The sequence below is a fragment of the Aristolochia californica genome, unplaced genomic scaffold, assembly GCF_029961685.1.
Source record: "Aristolochia californica isolate CCGP_79_NKW_82.1479 unplaced genomic scaffold, dmAriCali1.0.hap1 SCAF_12, whole genome shotgun sequence".
NCBI classification, from domain to species: domain Eukaryota; kingdom Viridiplantae; phylum Streptophyta; class Magnoliopsida; order Piperales; family Aristolochiaceae; genus Aristolochia; species Aristolochia californica.
In genome coordinates this window covers 26,541,208-26,561,005 of record NW_027181793.1, presented here as the reverse complement: position 1 = coordinate 26,561,005, position 19,798 = coordinate 26,541,208, and the positions used below count along the sequence as shown (strand labels likewise).

The window sequence follows — 19,798 nt, the reverse complement described above, 5'->3', positions numbered from 1 at the left end:
TAAATTTTTTTAAATATGAAAGTAAGACTCGAGGTTAATTATATTTAAATTTCCATTATAATTATTTAAAAAATAAAACCAGCCGTCGGTCGGCCAGCTGAACCAACTTCAACGGGATCCAATTTCTAATCTGATTATTGGGTAAAACACTCGTGAGAAACCAAAAAAATCGATTGACCTGACTGGGTCTACTTGTCCAACCAGTAGACTAGCTGGCACGGAAGGAGTGGGGGAAGCGACTCGGGTGGACAAAAGGTGGGTTAAATGGGAAAACGGTCCAACTCAATGTCACCTGATCCGACGCAATTTCCCTACATCCCACGAGGAAGAGTGAGCAAAAACCTAAGCCGATATCGATACGGAGAAGAGAAGGGTTTCCAGCCAAACCTCCAACCTAACCCATAAGGTCTACATGGAGCATTATTAAAAAAACGTGAAAGTAGGGACAAGAAGACATGGCCAATGTGGGGAAGATGACAGCCCACGAACGCTCTCCTGTGCCGGGGCGCGACCCTTCCACGCCTTGTACGGATCTCCGCTCTTCTATCAACGACTTATAATTTTGGCGGTACTCAATAGTCCATTCCTTTCGTGATTAACTTGTCTGCTTCGCCCACTTTCTTCTCTATCGTAAGCAACGCTACCATTTCTGTTACCGTCCCTGTGACCAACGCTACGCCTTTCGCTGCAAACTGCAGTAACTGCAATGCTGCTCGGTGAAGAGACGCGTCTGGGGTTTGCTTTGTTTGGTATGTTCCTTTTGTGTTGGGTGTCCGTGTCTGGATAATGAGTTGAGGGTTTTATTTTTTCTTTTTATTTTGTTAATATCAAACAACTGGGTAGATTTTAGTTTTTTTTAATTTGCGTCTTTGAGTTCCCACTTGATGTAAGGCTTCTCAATTTGCTTTTCCCCGATGGGGTGCTCGTACAACGGAACAAGATTCCAATTCTTTAAAACTTCAAACTTTTGTATTCGTTTATCATTTTTGGCCTCGGAGTTCTGTTGTAAATTTTTTAATTCTGAAATTTGTTTCATTTTCTTCTGAAAAGAGAGATTAGAAAAAATATTGCTGGGCTTCCATTGATACTTTGATTTTTTTTTGTGCATCATGTTTCTTATCTATGACGAACAATGTGCGCTTCAATTTAGAGACTAACAGGTCGCATCGGCGGCTAAATCGACATTGCAAAGCTTTTATCATGAAATTGTTTGAAATCATTTTTTTTATTATTATTATTTTTACTACTACTATTATGGCTGGAGTAGATTTGGGGTCTAAAGCCACAAGTAGTTTATCATTTCCGTGTTTTCTAAATTCTCAAATGTCAGTTCCTTCTACCGAATTTAGTTTTAGGACTTTAATTTACACGTCTTAAATTTGAGTACAAATTGTCGCCTATTTAGCTTCTTGCCTTTTCATGCTGTCTTGGTACCTTTGTTGAGTGCTTCTTTAACGTGGAGACCATGACTGCAAGAAAGAGGACCGCATTGGAACCTTTTTGCTGGTTATATCAATGATCAATTCAACTTGGTTAAGTAAGGACCACACATGGAGTTGCTTTATTCGGCTGTAACATCTTCTGCGGGTGTAGTCTTTCCATTACCTGCAGAGCAGTCTATATATGTTGCTCTTTCTTGATTGCATCTCTTTTTTGTTTCTTACAATGTTTTGTAGCTATTAAGCTCGTGGCCTTAGCATGCTTCAATTGGCAAGATTTCTTTGGTTAGAGAAAGACATCAGGAGAACCATTTTTTTTCCAATACAAAATCGAACATTGCTGCCAAAAAAATGGGAATTAAATCTGATTACATCAGTCAGATTTGATAGTTATTCCATGAAACATAACGGACTCAATAGAAATATTATTCCACACTCACTGCCGAAAGAAAAAAGAAAAAAAAAACTTGGGTGGACCTCACCCTCCATTTAAAATTGTTGTCTGGAACACTCTTGTGGCATGTTCCAATTGAACCGTTTGTAATCTTTGCAGTAGTCGTAGATCATGTAGTTGTCTTGGACCCACTTCAGCTGTCCCTGCTGTGCGTAGGTCAGTTTGCTATACGATGGAGAGCTCCACCAGTTGCCAATGGAGTTGGATGCACATAGGCCAATACTGGTGAGTCCATTCCACTTGCAAGCTCTTGCCCTAAACTGGCGTAGCCTAGCTATGAATGGTGCAATGTTCCAGTCAATCTTTACAAGTCCACCTCTAGTAGCCCAGTTATCAGCATTCCAAAGACTGGAATAAGCTCTCATTGCTTGCTTGTTTGGGTAAGGGATACCAATGCTTTCATAGTTACGGAATACTCGAATCGGCAAGCCATCTATAAACCACCTGGAATAGTAAATGATATTGTTAACATTATATGCATGTTGGTGGCGGTAATGTACTGAATCTTCAAATGATGTTGATATGACAATCAAGACATTGTACTCACACTATCTGAGTAGGGTTCCAATGTATGGTATAGTTGTGGAAGTCTGCAGTTGGGTCAAACCAGAGGTAGAATTGCTGCTCTCGACTTCCATTACCTTGGGTATAAACATTTGTATGAATTACATAAGGTTGACCTGTCACATTTCCCAAGAACTCGAAGTCTATCTCGTCATGCCTGCTACCTTTGGAAGATAACTACAAGAAACCATGAACATGAGTTTGTTGGTAATCTTTGGTTTTGCAACAAGAGCAGGACCAGCCAAACAGGAATAGTTTTTCAGGTTTATTGAAATATCATTTCAGTAAACCACATTGAGTGAGAACACATGTTTGTTGAGAGGTATCTGTCTATTTTTTTCAATATGACTAGTTGTTGGAGATGGGGACTTACATAGTAGGCAGTAACAGTGCCTGCGGAATTTCCAGGAACGAATTTGATTTGTATTTCTACACTTCCAAAGAGAAACTGTTTCTTTGTCTGAATTCCTGAGCCTGAGAAGACACAAAAAGTGATTTTTAAATGCAGTGGGATCAGTGGCTGCTATTAGGATCAGTGGCTTTCAACATGACATGATACCCTAAATTCCATCTCTGCTTTTGGCCAGTGTACTCTGGCTAGAAGCAGGATTTTATTCTTTGAATCACCATTTTGAGCAACTTATAAGTGAAAACAATAATGACAATCCTTCCATGTGACACTTTCCAATCTCTTGGTTACTTAATTGACCATATTTAATGCACCAAATGCTCTTTAAATAGGTTTTTGTATTTCTGTGCTTGGTAAATGTGGTGTTTGAACCCCAAAAATAATTTCTGTTGATTGGATACAGGGGAGTCCTGAATCAGGCCTTCTGCTAATAAATGGCGAAGGCCATTCGAGTCTAAACTTATTGACTAATGACTAGCTGCAACTTTGCTTAGCATATATGCTAAGCAATTTTTCCTGACCAATTTTTTCTTGACTAGCAAAATGTAGTTAGCAGTGTATGTTTCTCATTGATGCCTTGGGAAGCATATATGCATTGTCCTATTTTGATGCCTGAAACCAATAATGTCTACTCATTCAATAAAGAAGTTTAATACCTGAAGTTCTATCAAGAACAAGCTGAAGATCATTGCCATTGTTTGAGATGACTGAATGATGAGCTCCCCAGTTGAATGACGTGCTCTTGTAAAAGTTAGCATTAACCACAATAGGATTGGAAGAAATCAGAAAAATGAGGGGGAAGAACAACCCTAGTAATTTCATCATGGACATGCTAACTTCCAGCTCTTCAGATGTAAAAATAGAACTGAGACTGGGATGATCTTCAGGAGAGCTACTGATGGGTCTATATATAAGCACAACCAACCACCAACAGAAACCTCTTTCATATCTTTTATTTGTTGGGTTGGAGCTACGGTTTATGTTTGACTTGGCGACACTTACACCAACACCACAAAAGGAAAGCTGTCTTAGTTCTGTTGATGTAAAGTTTTCAATGAAGTAAGTAATCACCTGCAATCATTTCGGGAGAATGTTATTTGTTAAGACTTATTTGCCTGTGGCTTCCTGCAATGAACACACTCAACTAATGGTCTTCACCTCTTCTTTGGTTGCCTCCAGCAAGTTGTTATAGCGTCACAGTCTTCGATTTCTCATTCTGGGTTGGGAAAGAATTAAGATTTACCCCTTTACATGGAATTAAAGTTGAATTAATGTGATCTTGTGTAAGAATGTGTTCGTCTTGTTTTCTGTTTTGCAGTCAAAACAACAGGGAGAATCGACATAAGATTCTGTTGAGGCTGTGTTTATTATCTGTCACGGCAGACGCGGTTTTTGATAGTGGAGGAAAGAGCAATCGTGGCATACACGAAGAGAAGTGGCCAGCTATCAACACGGTACAGAAAGAGACGGTTCCCCTCCGACGTGATGGCAATGACTGCATGGAATTATAGGTTTCTCCGTAGTCGGTTTATTTCGATTATGATTTTAGAACCATTGACAACGAGGTAAAGATAAAACAGAAGTTATCTAATATTTCACTTGCCGATTAATTAAAATCTATTTTTTATTCAAAATAATACATATATATGAGTCTTGTGGGTGATAAGATAACATCCCAGTATTTATCCCTTTCCATTTCTTAGCAGAAGAAGAAGAAGAAAAATTAGTATAACACCAGTCAGTTTTCTCATGATCATTGAATAAATGAATTGGCAAACAAAAAATAGACAGTAAAATCAGGGGCTAGGAGTGGTTCTATGCTTATTTCATCGATCATCATTCATCTCTCTCTCTCTCTCTCTCTTCTTCTGCTGCCTCCTATTGGATTCTCACCCACATTCCGTTGCTGGGTATTCCCCTGTTGACCACAAATAGTAAATAGTACCCGGGTGGAGCAACCTTGCTGTTGGCAGGAGCATTGAAGCGGATGTCGTACTTATTGAAGCCCACCAGCTCCACTTCCCCGAGCCTCAATATCAACATCCTTTGATTTTGGGAGTAGCCGTGAGTGGTGTAAGGTGGTGCATACATGGTGATCTTGCAGTTTCCTATGTTTAAATCACCGTCCACAAGGTTAACAGAAACTTGATATTTATTGCCGTATTTCAGTTCCTTGCCGTCGTCGACATTCAAAAGCAGAGGCCTGTGAATGGCCAGAAGGGGGTCAAAGTAATATGGCCAGAACTTCTCGACTCTCAGTTCAGTCGGGAACTCGACAGTGAAGTTGTAGCCATCATTAGGGTTGCTTCCGGCGACGAGGACTTTACCGTCGGGAAGGATGACGCTAGTGGAGTGATACATACGGGGAATGGTGGTTGAAGCCATTGGGAAGAAGCGGTTGCCTCGAGGATTCCCAGGTTTATAGACGAGTGGCTCCAAGTTGGCATCTGTAGCGAAATTCCAACCAGCGCTCCCTCTCTTTGCGCCATTGATAAGGAGAACTTCAGCGTTGGGAAGGAGGAGCATGTCTCCCATCACCCGTGGCGTTGGCATATATTCAATGCGCCACTGGGCACCAGCCTTGTTGAGATCGAGTCTCCCACAGGAAGTCAAGGCCGGTAGAAAGTTTCCCACCTCGGCGTCCTTTGAGGACATGGAGGGGGCCCCCCCGCAGACGATGACTTCAGCGGTGACCCTTTTCATGTTGCCACGGAGTCTGATAGGAAGGAGAGCAGACATGGCTGAGGAAGGGTAGTTGCGGGAGCCACCGGGCAGGATAGGATACTCACGGATGACAGTGTTGGTGGTGTAGTCGAGGAGGATAGATCGATTGTTGGCTAGAATGAAGAGGTTGCCGTCAGTGTTGAGGTTGACGAAGGGGTAGAGGTTGTTCTCTACAATGTCAGTCGTCTCCTTCAACAAGGGGAGAAAAAATTTCTGCCCTCGTCCATTGGTCTGCCCTCTCGCTGGCACAAACTCGTAGCTGAATTGCCGTCGTCCACCTACCACAAACATCCGGCCATCGGGTAGAATATGTTGAGATGAATACCTACCAATAAGTGCAAATATAATTAATCAAGTATCTTTTGAAGAAGAAATTATGAAGAAAAAAAAAACACAGTTAGAACCAAACTATAATTTGTTTGATCATCTTTACCATCTCTGTGCAGATAGAGCAACTGGGTGCTCCTCCCAATTACAGGTGGTGCAAGATTCAAGATAACGCACTCCTTGGCCTCCATCGCGCCATCCACCTGTTTGCACCAGTGTTCCATCCACATCTAGTGCCCCAGATGAGCACCATGTGTTCGTCAAAACCTATTAAGAGAGATTGTCAGTAATAGGTTCATCATGTTATATGTGCTCAATTATCCAATTCAATCAAAAGCTCAAGCTTCCCCGGCTTCATATGTCACCTTTAATGGCCGCAATAGACTAGTGTAAATGTCAAATTCAACAGAATGTGCCCAACAGTCGACTTCCCCTGGTTGTTTGGGAATGGGACGACAATCCCCGGGCGGCAATTGGATCTTTGAGGGGCCAAAGTTGGTGGCGTCGAACATGATCACCTTATTAGTGGGCATCAGAACGGCATGCATGGCCGAGATGCCGGAACTTTGGCTGGCTAACTCCCAACTACCCTTGTAATCTGTTTGGTAATCGTTGTCCTGTGGCTGCTGCAACTGCGATGCCACCTTGTTATTCTCCTCTGGTGGATCTCCGACCCATCCACCACCTCCCCCACCGAAATCCGATATATCAGTAAAGGAAGGAATGCTCCAGAAAGAAGACATTGCTACACCAAACAAGAGGGGAAGTATCAACACAACATTCTGAACAACAGCCATTGCGGATTTGCTCCAATGGGGGCGTAGCCCCTTTTTGTTTTTCTCTTTATCCTTAGTTTTCCCTCTTCGTGTCTCTCTCTCTTTGCCTTTCTTTCTTTCAGATCTTTTATAATGTTTCTCTCGTTTTTCTTTCTTCCTGTTCGGCTTCCGGTGCCTCTACTACATCCGTTTGGGGACTCTTGTTAGCATGGATGGAAATTATGTTAAAAAAAAAATTAAAAATAAAATAAAATAAAATTAGAAATATGAAATATCCAAAATGGCCTGTGCTCAAGAAATATTTGTGTCAAGCATAGAGACTAAATGGGGTGTATGAGGGGTAATAGTGTCTTTCTACGGTTTAATTTTGTCAATTTTGAGGGAAAAAAAAAAGAATTTTTGTGAAGGAGATTTTCTAGGCATGAAAGTCGTTTAAAGGAATGGGTTCTGTTTTTTTTTTCTCATTTAGGTCAAATATTGGTTTTATCTCCAAACAATCAACTTTGCTTTCTTAGTTATGGTCAAAAATGTGTTGGAGGAAGGGGGGGGGGGGACGAAGCAAACGCTACCAACTCCAAGTGTAGGGATTTCCTAAAAGGGTCAATGGCCTAATTAAGCCAGTAAGAAACAATTAGTGATTGTGCAATGAGGTGTGCTGGAAGCTGTTCGGGAAGCTTAATGTTGAAAGAGTATTAGATGTTTGCCCCAAAATAGTAACTCCGATTTAAAATAGAAACTCCATTTTTTTATTGCTATAATTAGGGTAAGAGTTAAGCCATGAATATTACCCACCTCTACCCAATTTTGTTACAAACAAATTGAGGGGGAAAAAATGGTGTAGGTGTGGAATGAGGACCAGTCTTCCAATCTTTGCCTTGAACCCACTGTGGTCTAGACCTTGTGAAAACCTATGCATGAGCATACATTCATAGCCACTCGCTTGTGCCTAATTGACTGCTACAACTGCCTTGGAATTGCTCAAATTTGGCTCTTGTAAGAGTCATTCTACTTAGAAGTCTTACTTTCATGAACTAGGAAAAGGAAACTGTGATCTCAAGATCCAATATCGACAGTGGAAAAATAAGACTGATGATCTACCCAAATTTAATATATAAGAATGTTTTGTTCACTTATTTTTGTTCTATGAGAAGTTAGGAACTATTTGTATCTATCTCTATAGGAAAATGAAATGACAGAAAATTGTTTTCCTATTATGGATTTTCCATTGAAAAAAAAAGTATTTTCACCAATTTTTATGTGTTTGTCCTGTCGTAGGAAAAATTGGAAAAACTAGTTGTGGTGTTTATACACATACATAGACAATTGAAGGAACATTTTTTATAAATGAGTAAAAGATAGTACTTGAAAATAAAGGGGGTGAGTGCTCAAGGACCAATATAATACTTTTTGGTTTATTTTCTCTACTGCTTCATCTTAAAGCTCAATTTTTAATATATTTAAATATTTTATTTTATTTTTTGGGATAAAAGAATCAAAGTGAAGATTTTCCTTTCCTTGGATCGGTCCATATGAAACCAAAAATTTACTATTTTTCATGGTTTCCTATTGGCACAAACTCTCCCTTAAAAGGGAAATGAAAAGTAAGTCTTTCATTTTGTTCCAATAATCCAAAAAAACACAAATGAGAAGTGCCAATGGCAATTTATATTATGTTGGAAGATAGGCCCAAGCCCACATGACCAAGGAAGGCCCACATATCCAAATGTATTAGAAGATGCGCTCAAGCCAAGGAAGACCCACATATCCAAGAGTGTTGGAAGATGGGTTCAAACTCATAAGATATGGGACCCACCATGATCACGTGAGGTGGCATAAGAAGTCTTACCCAATAAGAAGTTTAACAAAACCACAATTATTATGGAAGCAAGTCTCATAGAAGAGTTTCAGTATAAATGTGTTTTAGTCATGTTAGTCTTCTATTTATTCTGGGTTATTTAATGATGTTAGGACTTGTCTTCAAGTGTTAGAGTTTTGGTGTAATTGAGACAATGGTAGTTTAATTGTAATTAGAATTTACTACTTTCCTCTATTATAAATAGAGGTTCATGTCCTCTGATTATAATAAGTCAATGAAGTATTTCTCTTTTCTATAAATTCAACATGGTATCAGAGCAAGTTCGGTGACTTGACTCGTTCAACCAACAAAGGTAATGTGATTCTTTTCTGATTTATTATCTCTAGCAGTTTAGGTTTGTATTTCTCTTTTTTCAGTCCCTATACCGTTATTTGATTTACGTTTTCACCTCTATAATGAGCTTTTCATATTGCATATTATATATTGAATGAAAGATATTCGAGTCTATTTTCCAAAGAAAAAATGATTTTTTGAAATCGGAGTTATCTAAAAAGAGAAATCGATATTTGAAGTAGCAAAGGTCAGATTGCAAAAGAGGTTCTTGCAGCACCAGAATGCTTCAACTTTCAAGCTATTTTATGCTATCAAGAACGAGACTTTATATGGAGAATTATATGTCAAAAGAAATATATGTAAGTATATTTTCTTAACTATTTAACCAATTCTTGATTTGAGTTTTTTTATATGAAGATATTGATCTTGGAAGAGTCAATAGTCATGCTGGAAAAAGGGGAAAGAGTATTTAGTTTAGTAGAGACTGAAATCTATCAGATTATATATCTCAATAGAAGTATATTTTATAAAGAGAATTTATACTTGGATGAAAGGTATTTAAGTCTAGTTTCATAAGGAGAAAATTTCATGTAAATCTGATCTATATTTAAGGATATATTTGCATTGGAAAAATCAAATATCATACTAGTATCCTGTTGCATTGAAAAATTCGAATTTAAGCCAATTGTTTTGCGTCACTTTTTGAGTTGTTGTTATTAATAAACTATATCAGGAAAATATCTCACTTACCCCTTTTTCGGTTACTATATCTATGTTATTTGGTTTAAGCTAGGAACACTACCATTACCTCGGAACTCGAGGGGGAGAAATAGAAGAAATTTGAGTTATATGGGCCCAGGCCCATTTCAGCTGCAGTTATTGTGTCTCTTTGGATGAGATATTATTATTGAAGAAGTGGTGGCCTCAGCATACCCATTACCTATTTGTTATTTGACAACCTTACCCCTACCATCCTTTATTTGACTCTCACATACATCTTCGGGCCAACCTTTTGAGTGTTGCTTCGGTTAGGAGTTTAAGTCCATCATGGTTGGGTGTTTTAAGTCCATCGAGACTTTTTTAATATATATACCCATGGGTCTTTTATCGTCGTTTTGTGAATGAGAGGCATAACCCACTTATCACGTCTTTTATTATTGGCTTGTGAATGACAGACATTTATCACGTATCACATTGTTATGGTCCTGGGTTAAGTATTTGGCTTTTCGCTACCTAGCAGACCGGTCTTTTGGGTAGTATTGGCTAGATGCTTAATATTTGGTATCATATCGAGCACCCACGTCGCGAGTTCGAATCCCGACGTGAACAAACTTAGCGGAGGGGGCAACCTAGAGGCTAGATTAAAATTACTAGTAGGGTCACAAAAGGTGGGTTGGGCCAGTGTCGCTAGAGGCTAGATTAAAATTACTGGTAGGGTTACAAAAAGGCGGGTCGGGCCAATGTCTCTAGAGTGGGCCGTCGTGGACGTCGGCTCATAAAGGTGGGTTTGATGTTATGTGTCATGGGTTAAGTACTTGGCTTTTCGCTACCTAACAGGCTCGTCTTTTGGGTAGTATTAGCTAGGTGCTTAACATTTGGTATCAGAGCGGGTACCCACGTCGCGAGTTCAAATCCCGAAGGGGGCGACCTAGTGATGTCGCTAGAGTTGGTTGTCACTAGAGTGGGCCATCATAGTCGTCGACTCGTGAAGGTGGGATGTAATGTTATGGTCCTGGGTTAAGTACTTGGCAAGGTGCTTAACACACATCTTTTATCGTCGTCTTGTGAGTGACAAACATTTATAACCCATATCTACTAGTGAAAGTCAGTGCCCGATAGAGGAGTTTATTACTACATATATGTTACTTAATTGATATTTATTACTCTTATCACTTGAGAGTCGTTGTCCTGTGGAGGGACACGGCGATGGAGCAGTTTTACTACACTTATGAGCACTACATATAGACCCACTACCTACAAAAGATAGGAGTGCTACTACCTGAGAATGATAGGAGTGTGCCTTACATCAAGCATGGGTTATGATAGGAGTATGGAACGATGTCATACAACTTGGAGTGATTTCACTTTCACTTATCTTATGCCAATTGGGCCTCATGGAAGAGAGCACCAGCATGAGGGGGAGTGTTGGAAGATATGGAGGACTGCCAATTTTACGACAAGATCCTATACATCATTTGCATCAAGCTAGGAATCCATGATGTTCTCTCACCCCCACCCCCATCTTGAGGGGGAGTATTGGAAGATAAGCCCAAGCCCACACGATCAAGGAAGACCCATATATTTGGAAGATGGGCCCAAACCCATATGATATGGGACCCACCATGATCACGTGAGGTGGCATAAGAAGTCTAACAGAGCCACAATTGTTATGGAAACAGGTCTCATAGAGGAGTTTCAGTTTAAAGTTGTTTTAGTTATGTTAGTCTTCTATTTATATTGGATAATTTAATTATGCTAGGACTTATATTTAAGCGTCAGAGTTTGGGTGTAATTGGGAAAAGGGTAACTTAATTGTAATTAGACTCTACTACTTTCCTCTATTATAAATAGAGGTTCATATACTTTGATTATAATAAGTCAATGAAGTATTTCTCTTTTCCATAAATTTAACATATTCCAATAAAAGAATTTTCAACAAAAAAATACTCAATTTTATTTTTTGGTGACGATCCGATTAGGGTCTGTTTGGAACCCTTAGAAAAGAAAAGAAAATGAGAATTTGACAGCTATTATTCCCAAAAATAATTAGTGAAAATGAGATAATGATCAAATTCTTCACAAACTATTTTTGGGAATAATAATGGTCAATTTCTCTTTCTTTTCTTTTCTTATCTTTTCCATGGGGTTCGAAATAGACCCTCAGGTTCATAAACTTTTTAGTATCTGATCATGTAAAAAGATAAGTGTAAGAACTAAACCTTTAATATAGAGATACTGAGCTGCTATTATGTTAAATACATATGAGAATGTAGCCTATGTGGCCTTATATTGGCTAAATATGTGAAATTCATGCTTTGCACTGATATGAGATTACTGCTTCTCTGGAATCTAGAAATTGGAAAACATGATTTTACCAGTTGCTTGTATAGTTTTCTCTTCATCTCATCTTCGAAGTTTTACCGATTGCTGAAGAATAAGGCTGAGTAAGAGAGGAAATAGGTCTGCTGTAGGATTTCCTGTGTCTGAGAGGAAATTTTTTAGTTTCAGATGTGATTAGTTTAATTTTTGAACCAGAATGTACGTGAAGGTGATCACCCCACATGCACCCCAGCTTGTAAAGCAAGTTTTAATTACTGGATGGAGACTAAAAGTAAAAAGTATGATATTACAATCCCTTTATGCTGATGACAACCTAATTACCCTTATCTAGAAACAATTCAGATTACACGAATCTGGAGATTAGCATTATCTTTATCAAGACAGCATTAATTCCTAGAATCCTTGATTTTCCTGTGGTCAAATTATGCTTTGTGGGTACTACCTTCTTCACCTTCAAACTAAAATGTGGCCTTTAACTTTCAGAAAAGTATTTGTACAAGAAAGTACAATTGCTTTCGATTAAGCAAGAAACTGAGATTCATTCTCTTTCAAAAGTTTCCAAATCTTCAATTACATAGAATAGTTCTACATGAGAAGTAGTACAATTCTGTGAACTTAGCTTTATAGGAGTATTTTGAAAGCAGCAGTTCATGTGTAATTCAGAGCTGCAAATGAAGAATGGAAGACCCTAAAGTGAGAGCTTTAGCTCTAAGTCTGGCTCTTGCCCTTCATGACTTGAGTCGGAGTTGTGACTGCTTGATCCTATTGAATCGCACCTGTCTTGCCTTCTCTTCTTCAGTGACGAATCCTGGAAAGTGAGATGCAAAATTCAGTTTTTGTTTCTAGATGACGTTTGCAGGTAACGTGTTTGATAGAAAAACCAGAGAGAAAGAGGGTGAGTGGAAGACAACCTCCGGGTGGAGTCTCAGGAAATGTCGTGTCATACTCGATTGCGCCGACTGCTGGGGCTGTAATATGCTGCTGTTCTGGTTCCAACTAGTCTCAGGGAAATTTACGAAACAGGTTAAGACTTGAGCATCGGGTTGTATGAGATTCAACGACACTAAAGAATTAGTGAATGGACTACCTTGCTGTAGCAGTAGATATGGAGTCCCCGTATCTGATATCTAATGATTCCACGTCTCCCATGCCCATCTGAATCCATATACAGAAACTCAAAGAGTTAAAAAGGGTAACGAGTAGTAATTCCAACACCCGGGCCCTAGAATGATTACTTCTGAATCGGTTTGTTTGACACCTGCCATGGTTTGTCTTTGAAAAGATGAGGAAACAAACCAGTACTGATACAAAAAGCATATGACAGATTTGTCTGGTCAATCAAAAGAACAATTACTCCTTGGCCGGAGCAAAAGTTGGCCAGAGAACTATCCTAGGGATCTGAGAGCCTTTGGAGTAGCCCCTCCTGGGGTTCTTTTTCCATCTTTTCCATTTTCTACCTTCCCTATCAAATCTGACTTATGGAAGGATAGTGAAATAGAAAACAATAGGAGGGAGAAGGAGGAGAAAAGGAACCAAAAATGAAGTCTAGATTACCATAAAGTTGGGATGGTAGCCGACGGAGGATCCTGAAATATATGAAGAAGATGATACTGATGATGGTAATGCCATCTCCACCTTCTCTTCCTGTCGAAGAGAAACACAAAAAAAATAAAAAAGATTGTGATGCAAATCATAAATATGACAAGGAAATTAAATCCCTGAAAAAGATCGAAAGAAAGTAAAAACCCTGATACCTGATTGAAGCTGGGGTGTGAGGATCCGTGAAGCGAAGGCATGTAGCAGGAATTCATCTGGTTTCTTAACCTTATCTTCTCCAACTGAGCCACTCCAAGTCCTCTTTGTGGCTGCTTCGGCTTGTCGGAATTGCTTTTTTTCCCCTTCCGAGAAGACCCAGATCTTCCACTCCCCAAGTTTGGCTCTCCAAAATAGCTGCTGCCCATCTCTTGGTTCTCCTCTCCTGTCAAGTTCACCACACAGAGCGCGGCCTCTGCAAGATGTCATAGAACGAGAAAGAGACATCTCCATGACCCTTTTAAGGTGTTTGCACCAGAAAGTAATTATTGCATTGCTGGATCGGATTGACCAAGATTTAATGACATATTGTTAGATTCTATGTTTTTCTTTTTGAGGTGATTTTGTGGAGTTCTGTAGTTTGACGTTGCTGCTGTAAGAACTACCATATTTGAAAGAGATGGTCTCATATTCTATTGTCAGGAAACGCTTGCAGGATGGTTTATTAAGCATATTATACTAATTTTTTTCAATAAAGGAACTAATTAAAATTTCAGATTTAAAGGTGGACCGTATCACATTTTATATTTTCAAAAAATCTCCTGAGTGAGCAAACCAAGACCTCGAATGCAAAGCATATCGTCTCTGGAGAAATCAAATTCTCGGAAGCCTTAGATGCCTCTGGTTAATCCACCTGATAAATTCTGCCATGGGATGAAACTTTCCCTTCTAAACTGTATTTAAATTTTTGACTAAACGAAATTGGCAGAAGATAAACATTGACCGACGAAGTAAAGAACAGATACACATCTCTAAAAATTAAATACTCCAAATTAGTTATTTTAGTTCACTTGGAAGTAAAATATGATAGCCACCATTACTTTGAACAATTTCTTCCCTTTTTCAATGGAGTCGGTGCTAACTACTATGCTTGACCAAAATGTTTCAGAGATGATTAGTCCCTCCTTGGAGTGCACTGCATGGCAACCCAAAAAAACCCAGAAAAACAAAAAAAAAAAAAAAAAAAAAAATTCTTAAGTTTAAAAAAAACTGAAAATTCTCCTTCTGGGTTACTGTTTCTTTATTCCTTCATGGCCCAGAAATGGATGAAATGAAGACTGGAGAGAGGTTTTAATTGGAGAAGGGTTGTTTTTCTTCCTCTTTTTTCGTCTTCTTGTGCTGAGATCTCGTGAGATGTCCGGGCAAGCAAATCCAGGGATATTTTTGTCGAGGTGCTTAGTTGCCATGCACCAAATCCAGTCGAGCTGTTGCCCGCATGATTTGTGGCTCTCTTATTTTATTTCCCGGATGAGAAAGAGAGAAAAAGCTTCCAATATTTTTACATGGACATGTGAACTCCTCGATATGACACCAAACTTACATCACCCGCCTCCCCTGTCTCCTAACCCTAATTTCCCACCTAATATATACCTCAAACCGGCCTGGGTTTATCCTCATTTCCTGGAGCTCCGATGTGAGTGGCCTTTCAATCAGGAAATCCCCACCATCTGATCGATTCTCACCGAGCAGCTTTGTCCGGTACTCTTTCGCATCTATAAATATGGTAGGAGCTCAGAATCAGAAAAGGCGATCTTGAGCTTGAATCAAGTCAAGTCAAGAGTGAACACACCCAGGCTGGACCCAGAAAGACAATTTGGCTATGACGTTAAAAGGGCAATCGAATAATAATGAGAGAAGAGAAAGTTGTTTTTTTTTCCCCCTTCTTTCTGGGTTTTTGTTAAGCTTGATTTGATGTACGTGGCCAATATAAAAAGCAAAGACAGGAAGGAGTGGAGGGATTGGGGATACATATCTAATGTAAATTATGGGCACATGCAAATTATCATCTGTAGATTACTCCCACACGATTGCAAGCATCCCTTGGAAAACGCTAAGATTTTCCGATCGTGTTCTTTATTAAACAAATCGAATTTAGCCGTTACATAGTGGAGCTACTCCCCCTTCTTCCCTGCCTCCGAGCTCCTCTTTTTCAGTCACAGAAACGAAGAATCAGGACAGTCTCGATTCATGTAAATGAGTATTTTTACCATACTCATAAAATCCAAACACCATGGAGAGAATGATACTGTCAAAGGAGGACAGTTCAAATATTTGATCCATAAACAAATTGAAAATAAGCATGCTCATATCCTCGTGTGGCTATCATTTTTTCTAGTGGGTCCTTTGCAAACATGGGCATCAAGTAAATCACATGATTCTCATATGAGATCTCTTTGTACTTCCCTGGAAGCTGTTTTCATCTCTGTAAATGCAGTGGTCGGTTGGTCGTCTAAGCTTTTTTACATAGTTTTTTTTGCTTTTTAGTGCTGTCAACCTTTAATGGGTTGTCCCACTTTTGATCGCTAGTGCAAAAGAGAGAAGAGAGAGCGAGAGAAAAAGAGAAAAGCCCCAGCATGCTACAGAAGAAGCAAGAATAAGAACTGAAAACGTCGGAACACTGAGATGTGGACATGGGTACGTAAGGTTTCTTAAGCTTATAGCCAAATATACGGCGGCAAGAAAAAGTTTTGGTTTCTGGTTACTACATAAAATAAGAACAGGATCAGGTCCTGTGCTGATAGGAACCATTCATTAATAGATTAAAATGAGATATCGTTTTGGGTAGGAAGGGTGCAAGGAGTTTATTATGAACAGGAAGGGAACCTCGGAAACAACCATGGGAGCTCATGGCCACATGTGGAGTAGGTACGACTGCCATACATTCCAAACCCTTCTTCCCTAGGTCGAGGGGCTTGCATTTTAAAATTTTGAGATTGGAAACAGCAACAGATGAGGGAACCGACATCCCAGGTTAGATCTACCTTGGATATCAATATAGCCCAGAAAGCCCAGTTCTTCATTTCTCTAAATCTTTATTTTTTATGGCGAAAATGAGAAGAAAATAGAAAAGTTAATGAAAGAAGAGAAGCCTATCCCACAATCCAAGGAAGCACAGGAAAGATAACATCAGGGAGAACCTTCAATAAATGGGAAAGATTGCTGCAGAGAGAGAGAGAGAGAATCTCAAAGGGAATGACCAAAATCTTATAAAGAAAGGGTATCTTGTTGGCCAAAGATATGGGGTCTTATAAAAATAAGGAGTTAGAGAAGACTGCCATGTAATTATTGAAGCTGGAGATACCAGTAGAAGATAGTGTTGGAATATTTTAAAATGGGTGATTGCTTGAATCATCATAGCTTTCCTCACTCGAAGCCATATCATTCCATGAAAAGGTTGGAAATAAAGAAATGATCTTTCTAACATCGGGAAAAGATGCATCTCTCCCCACGAAACTCTTCTTTTTCCGATGACAGCTCCTATGCCACCACCAATTAAGTTCTGCCTGCAAATGGATCCCAGCATTGCTCTTCTGCTTCATGCGGCTCCTTAACTATGTACTGCGGCTGAATCCTGTTGTAACGTACAGAAGCAGCAATTCTCGTCTTATGAATGGGTCGATATGAAGCGTACTCTATCGGAAGATGATCTCTGCTACATGGTGATCACGGCGGATCTTTACATCTCGATTCAACTAAAAAATTTCTAAACTGAAATGGTGCGATCGTTTTTGGACCCATGACTATCAACCTCTTTCGCTATCCACTTCCGATTCCTGCATGGTCATGAACTCAGATACAAGTTTGGGAATTTCACTTAAATACCCATTTAAAATAAAATATTTTTAAAAATACCAACGTCATCAAAATATTTCTAAAACTACCCATGTCATCTGCCACGTAAGCTGACACATCATTAAATAAAAATTAAATAATCCTCATTGTATTCCACCACATTGTATTTTAAAATAAGTTATTTTAAATACCTTATGTGTCCCCTCTCATCTTTCTCCTCTCCTCTCCTCTCCTCTCCTCTCGCCCCCTCTCCTCTCGCCCTCTCGCCGCCACTTTGCCTTGGCCTCCTCTAGCTTTGTCGTCTATCCTTTCGCTATCGTCGTTTGGCCTCGACCTCCTCTCCTCTCCTCTTTCCCCCTCTCCTCTCCTCCTCTCACCGCTGTTCGGCCTCGGCCTCCTTTGGCCTCGCCCTCTCTCCTCTCGCTGCCGTCGCTCAGCCTCGACCCCCCCTCGCCCTCTCCTCTCCTCTCCTCTCCCCCCTCTCCTCTCCTCTCCCCCCCTCTCCCCTCTCCTCTCCTCTCCTCTCCCTTTTGGCAGTGCCTACTGCCGTCGCTCCCCACCGGTCGGCCTCAGACTTCGCCCTCGACGCCCCCCTCTTAATTAAAAAATTAAAAAATTAAAAATTAAAAAATATTTTAAATCGATAATAAAATATGTTAAATTAGTAAGAGTAAATTTTTTTAATTAATTATATATTTATTTTATTTTTAATTATTTTAAAAAGAAGGTAATAATAAATTTGAAAGAAAACGTATTGATAAATTTGATTTTTAAACTCAAAACTAAAATTTTTATTAAAATTATTTTTATTAAAATAAATTTTAAATCGATAATAAAAAGGTGTTAAAATGGTAAGAGTAAGATTTTTTATAACTTATTATTTTAAATATAAGGTAATAAAAAGTGTACTGGTACATTTATTTTTTAAACTCAAGTAAAAATTTTATATTTTTTCAATTAATAAATATTTTTAATTGATAATAAAAGGTGTTATAAGATTTTTAATTAACTAATATATATTTTTAATAAATTATTATTTTGTAAATAATATGATAAAAATTATACAAATAAATTATATTTTTAAACTCTAAAATAATTTTTAGGCTTCGAGACATAACATTTATTACTTTTCCCAAAGATAAATGTCCAATATTGTAGATATTAGGTAATAAAAAAATATATATGATTTTTTTATTTTTTAAAAAATATTTAATTTTTATTTAATGATGTGTCAGCTTACGTAGCAGATGACATGGTAAAATAATGATGTGGCAGACGACGTGTCGATCTATGTTTACTGCATAGATGATGTGGTGACACACAAGCAGTCAAAGCTTATGTGTCGCTATTGACTGCACACATAGGCATTTGATCGGTCAAAGTTGGGTAGTTTTAGAAATATTTTGATGACGTTGGTATTTTTAAAAATATTTTATTTTAAATAGATATTTAAGTGAAATTCCCTACAAGTTTCTTTACAAATATGAAATGACGGGGATGATTAGATTCTGCACAGGCATTGCCAGCTGACTCATCAAATTTCAAGATTTTTATTCAACGGAACTTGACCTTTTGAAATTGGGCCACGTTTCTTGCAAATCAACCGGCTTTAAACAGGTCTATCTATCTTCATCGTGGAAAACGCGGATTAATAGAGTATCCGTTCCATAAGATATACGAAACAGCGTAAGCGATGTAAGTCTAGAAGGTCAACTTCATCTTCTATAATTCTAAATTTCTTTAATAAACGGCTTTGGGATGGTTGCAAATGAGGGTGATATTTTGATAACCTGTGATCTGAATCTTTCGTCTGTTTCCCTCAACAATACCATATCTCCTTCTTCTCCAACACATTCCGGAAGCGGATGATCAAAAGGGCAAAATGGTAGAAACTGTTAAGTACCTAGCCAATACTATCCAAAAGACCGGCATGTTAGGAATGAAAGATATAGGTACTTAACCCCAGGACCATAACAGAAACCCTATCTTTCTGAGTATAATCCTTTTCCCTATATTGGAAAGTTCCCCGTGACAAAAAGGAGTGAGATAAAGGGCTCAAGTTGGTCAATTAAACCCCACCCAAGTTTATTATGACTAATTTGTAGGGAAACATGATTGCTCACAATATATAATTTTTAATTTTTATACTTTTAATTTTAATTTAAATAATGAACCAATGAATATGATTGAAGTATCACCTTATACCAAATAAATTAAAAATAACACTTTGAATTTGAGCCAATGGGGATTTATTTATAATTAATTTTGTTGCAGATTCTATTTTGTGAAATTATTAAAGGAAATTCTATTTATTTATAATATCACATAATTAATTTTTATTTTTTTAGGCAATGGCAACCCTTTCAAATGCATGTAACATATGAAACGAATTAAGTCTATCCTTTTTATCCTTTTCAATTTATGAAATTTATTTTAGTTACATATTTAATTCAAAACACTTAAAGGTTTTATTTATTTATTTATTTACCTGATTACTTAGTGTATAATTTC

At 38.4% G+C, this 19,798-nt stretch overlaps 3 protein-coding genes across 3 annotated transcripts; all 3 read right to left on the bottom strand.

The window, feature by feature from the left end:
- Positions 1–1,749: 1,749 nt before the first annotated feature.
- On the bottom strand, positions 1,750–3,697 carry LOC137946790 (probable xyloglucan endotransglucosylase/hydrolase protein 26). Its single transcript, XM_068793088.1, has 4 exons — positions 3,523–3,697; positions 2,831–2,931; positions 2,441–2,634; positions 1,750–2,337 (listed from the first exon to the last, which is right to left on the bottom strand). The coding sequence occupies exons 1-4, from the start codon at positions 3,695–3,697 to the stop codon at positions 1,929–1,931; spliced, it is 879 nt and encodes a 292-aa protein (XP_068649189.1). The 3' UTR covers positions 1,750–1,928.
- A 1,047-nt stretch (positions 3,698–4,744) lies between these two features.
- LOC137946789 (aldehyde oxidase GLOX1-like) lies at positions 4,745–6,714 on the bottom strand. Its single transcript, XM_068793087.1, has 3 exons — positions 6,283–6,714; positions 6,024–6,184; positions 4,745–5,915 (listed from the first exon to the last, which is right to left on the bottom strand). Exons 1-3 carry the CDS (start codon positions 6,712–6,714, stop codon positions 4,745–4,747), a joined length of 1,764 nt encoding a protein of 587 aa, XP_068649188.1.
- A 5,787-nt stretch (positions 6,715–12,501) lies between these two features.
- On the bottom strand, positions 12,502–13,886 carry LOC137947057 (protein SPEAR1-like). The gene is made up of 5 exons (XM_068793348.1): positions 13,657–13,886; positions 13,457–13,546; positions 12,990–13,057; positions 12,814–12,898; positions 12,502–12,710 (listed from the first exon to the last, which is right to left on the bottom strand). Exons 1-5 carry the CDS (start codon positions 13,861–13,863, stop codon positions 12,591–12,593), a joined length of 570 nt encoding a protein of 189 aa, XP_068649449.1. The 5' UTR covers positions 13,864–13,886; the 3' UTR covers positions 12,502–12,590.
- Between the last annotated feature and the right edge of the window lie 5,912 nt (positions 13,887–19,798).

Bases quoted from the DNA above. Each gene is read 5' to 3' on its own strand.
- LOC137946790 (XM_068793088.1), bottom strand. From the start codon at position 3,697: ATGTCCATGATGAAATTACTAGGGTTGTTCTTCCCCCTCATTTTTCTG. The intron at 2,635-2,830 runs GTAAGTCCCCAT...GGTTTCTTGTAG, and splicing joins GCACTGTTACTGCCTACTAT to TTATCTTCCAAAGGTAGCAG. The intron at 2,338-2,440 runs GTGAGTACAATG...TTACTATTCCAG, and splicing joins TGGAACCCTACTCAGATAGT to GTGGTTTATAGATGGCTTGC.
- LOC137946789 (XM_068793087.1), bottom strand. From the start codon at position 6,714: ATGGCTGTTGTTCAGAATGTTGTGTTGATACTTCCCCTCTTGTTTGGT. The intron at 6,185-6,282 runs GTGACATATGAA...CTCTCTTAATAG, and splicing joins GTCTATTGCGGCCATTAAAG to GTTTTGACGAACACATGGTG. The intron at 5,916-6,023 runs GTAAAGATGATC...ACTTATTGGTAG, and splicing joins GCTCTATCTGCACAGAGATG to GTATTCATCTCAACATATTC.
- LOC137947057 (XM_068793348.1), bottom strand. From the start codon at position 13,863: ATGGGCAGCAGCTATTTTGGAGAGCCAAACTTGGGGAGTGGAAGATCT. The intron at 12,899-12,989 runs GTAGTCCATTCA...CCCTGAGACTAG, and splicing joins ATATCTACTGCTACAGCAAG to TTGGAACCAGAACAGCAGCA. The intron at 12,711-12,813 runs GTTGTCTTCCAC...CTCACTTTCCAG, and splicing joins TCCTGAGACTCCACCCGGAG to GATTCGTCACTGAAGAAGAG.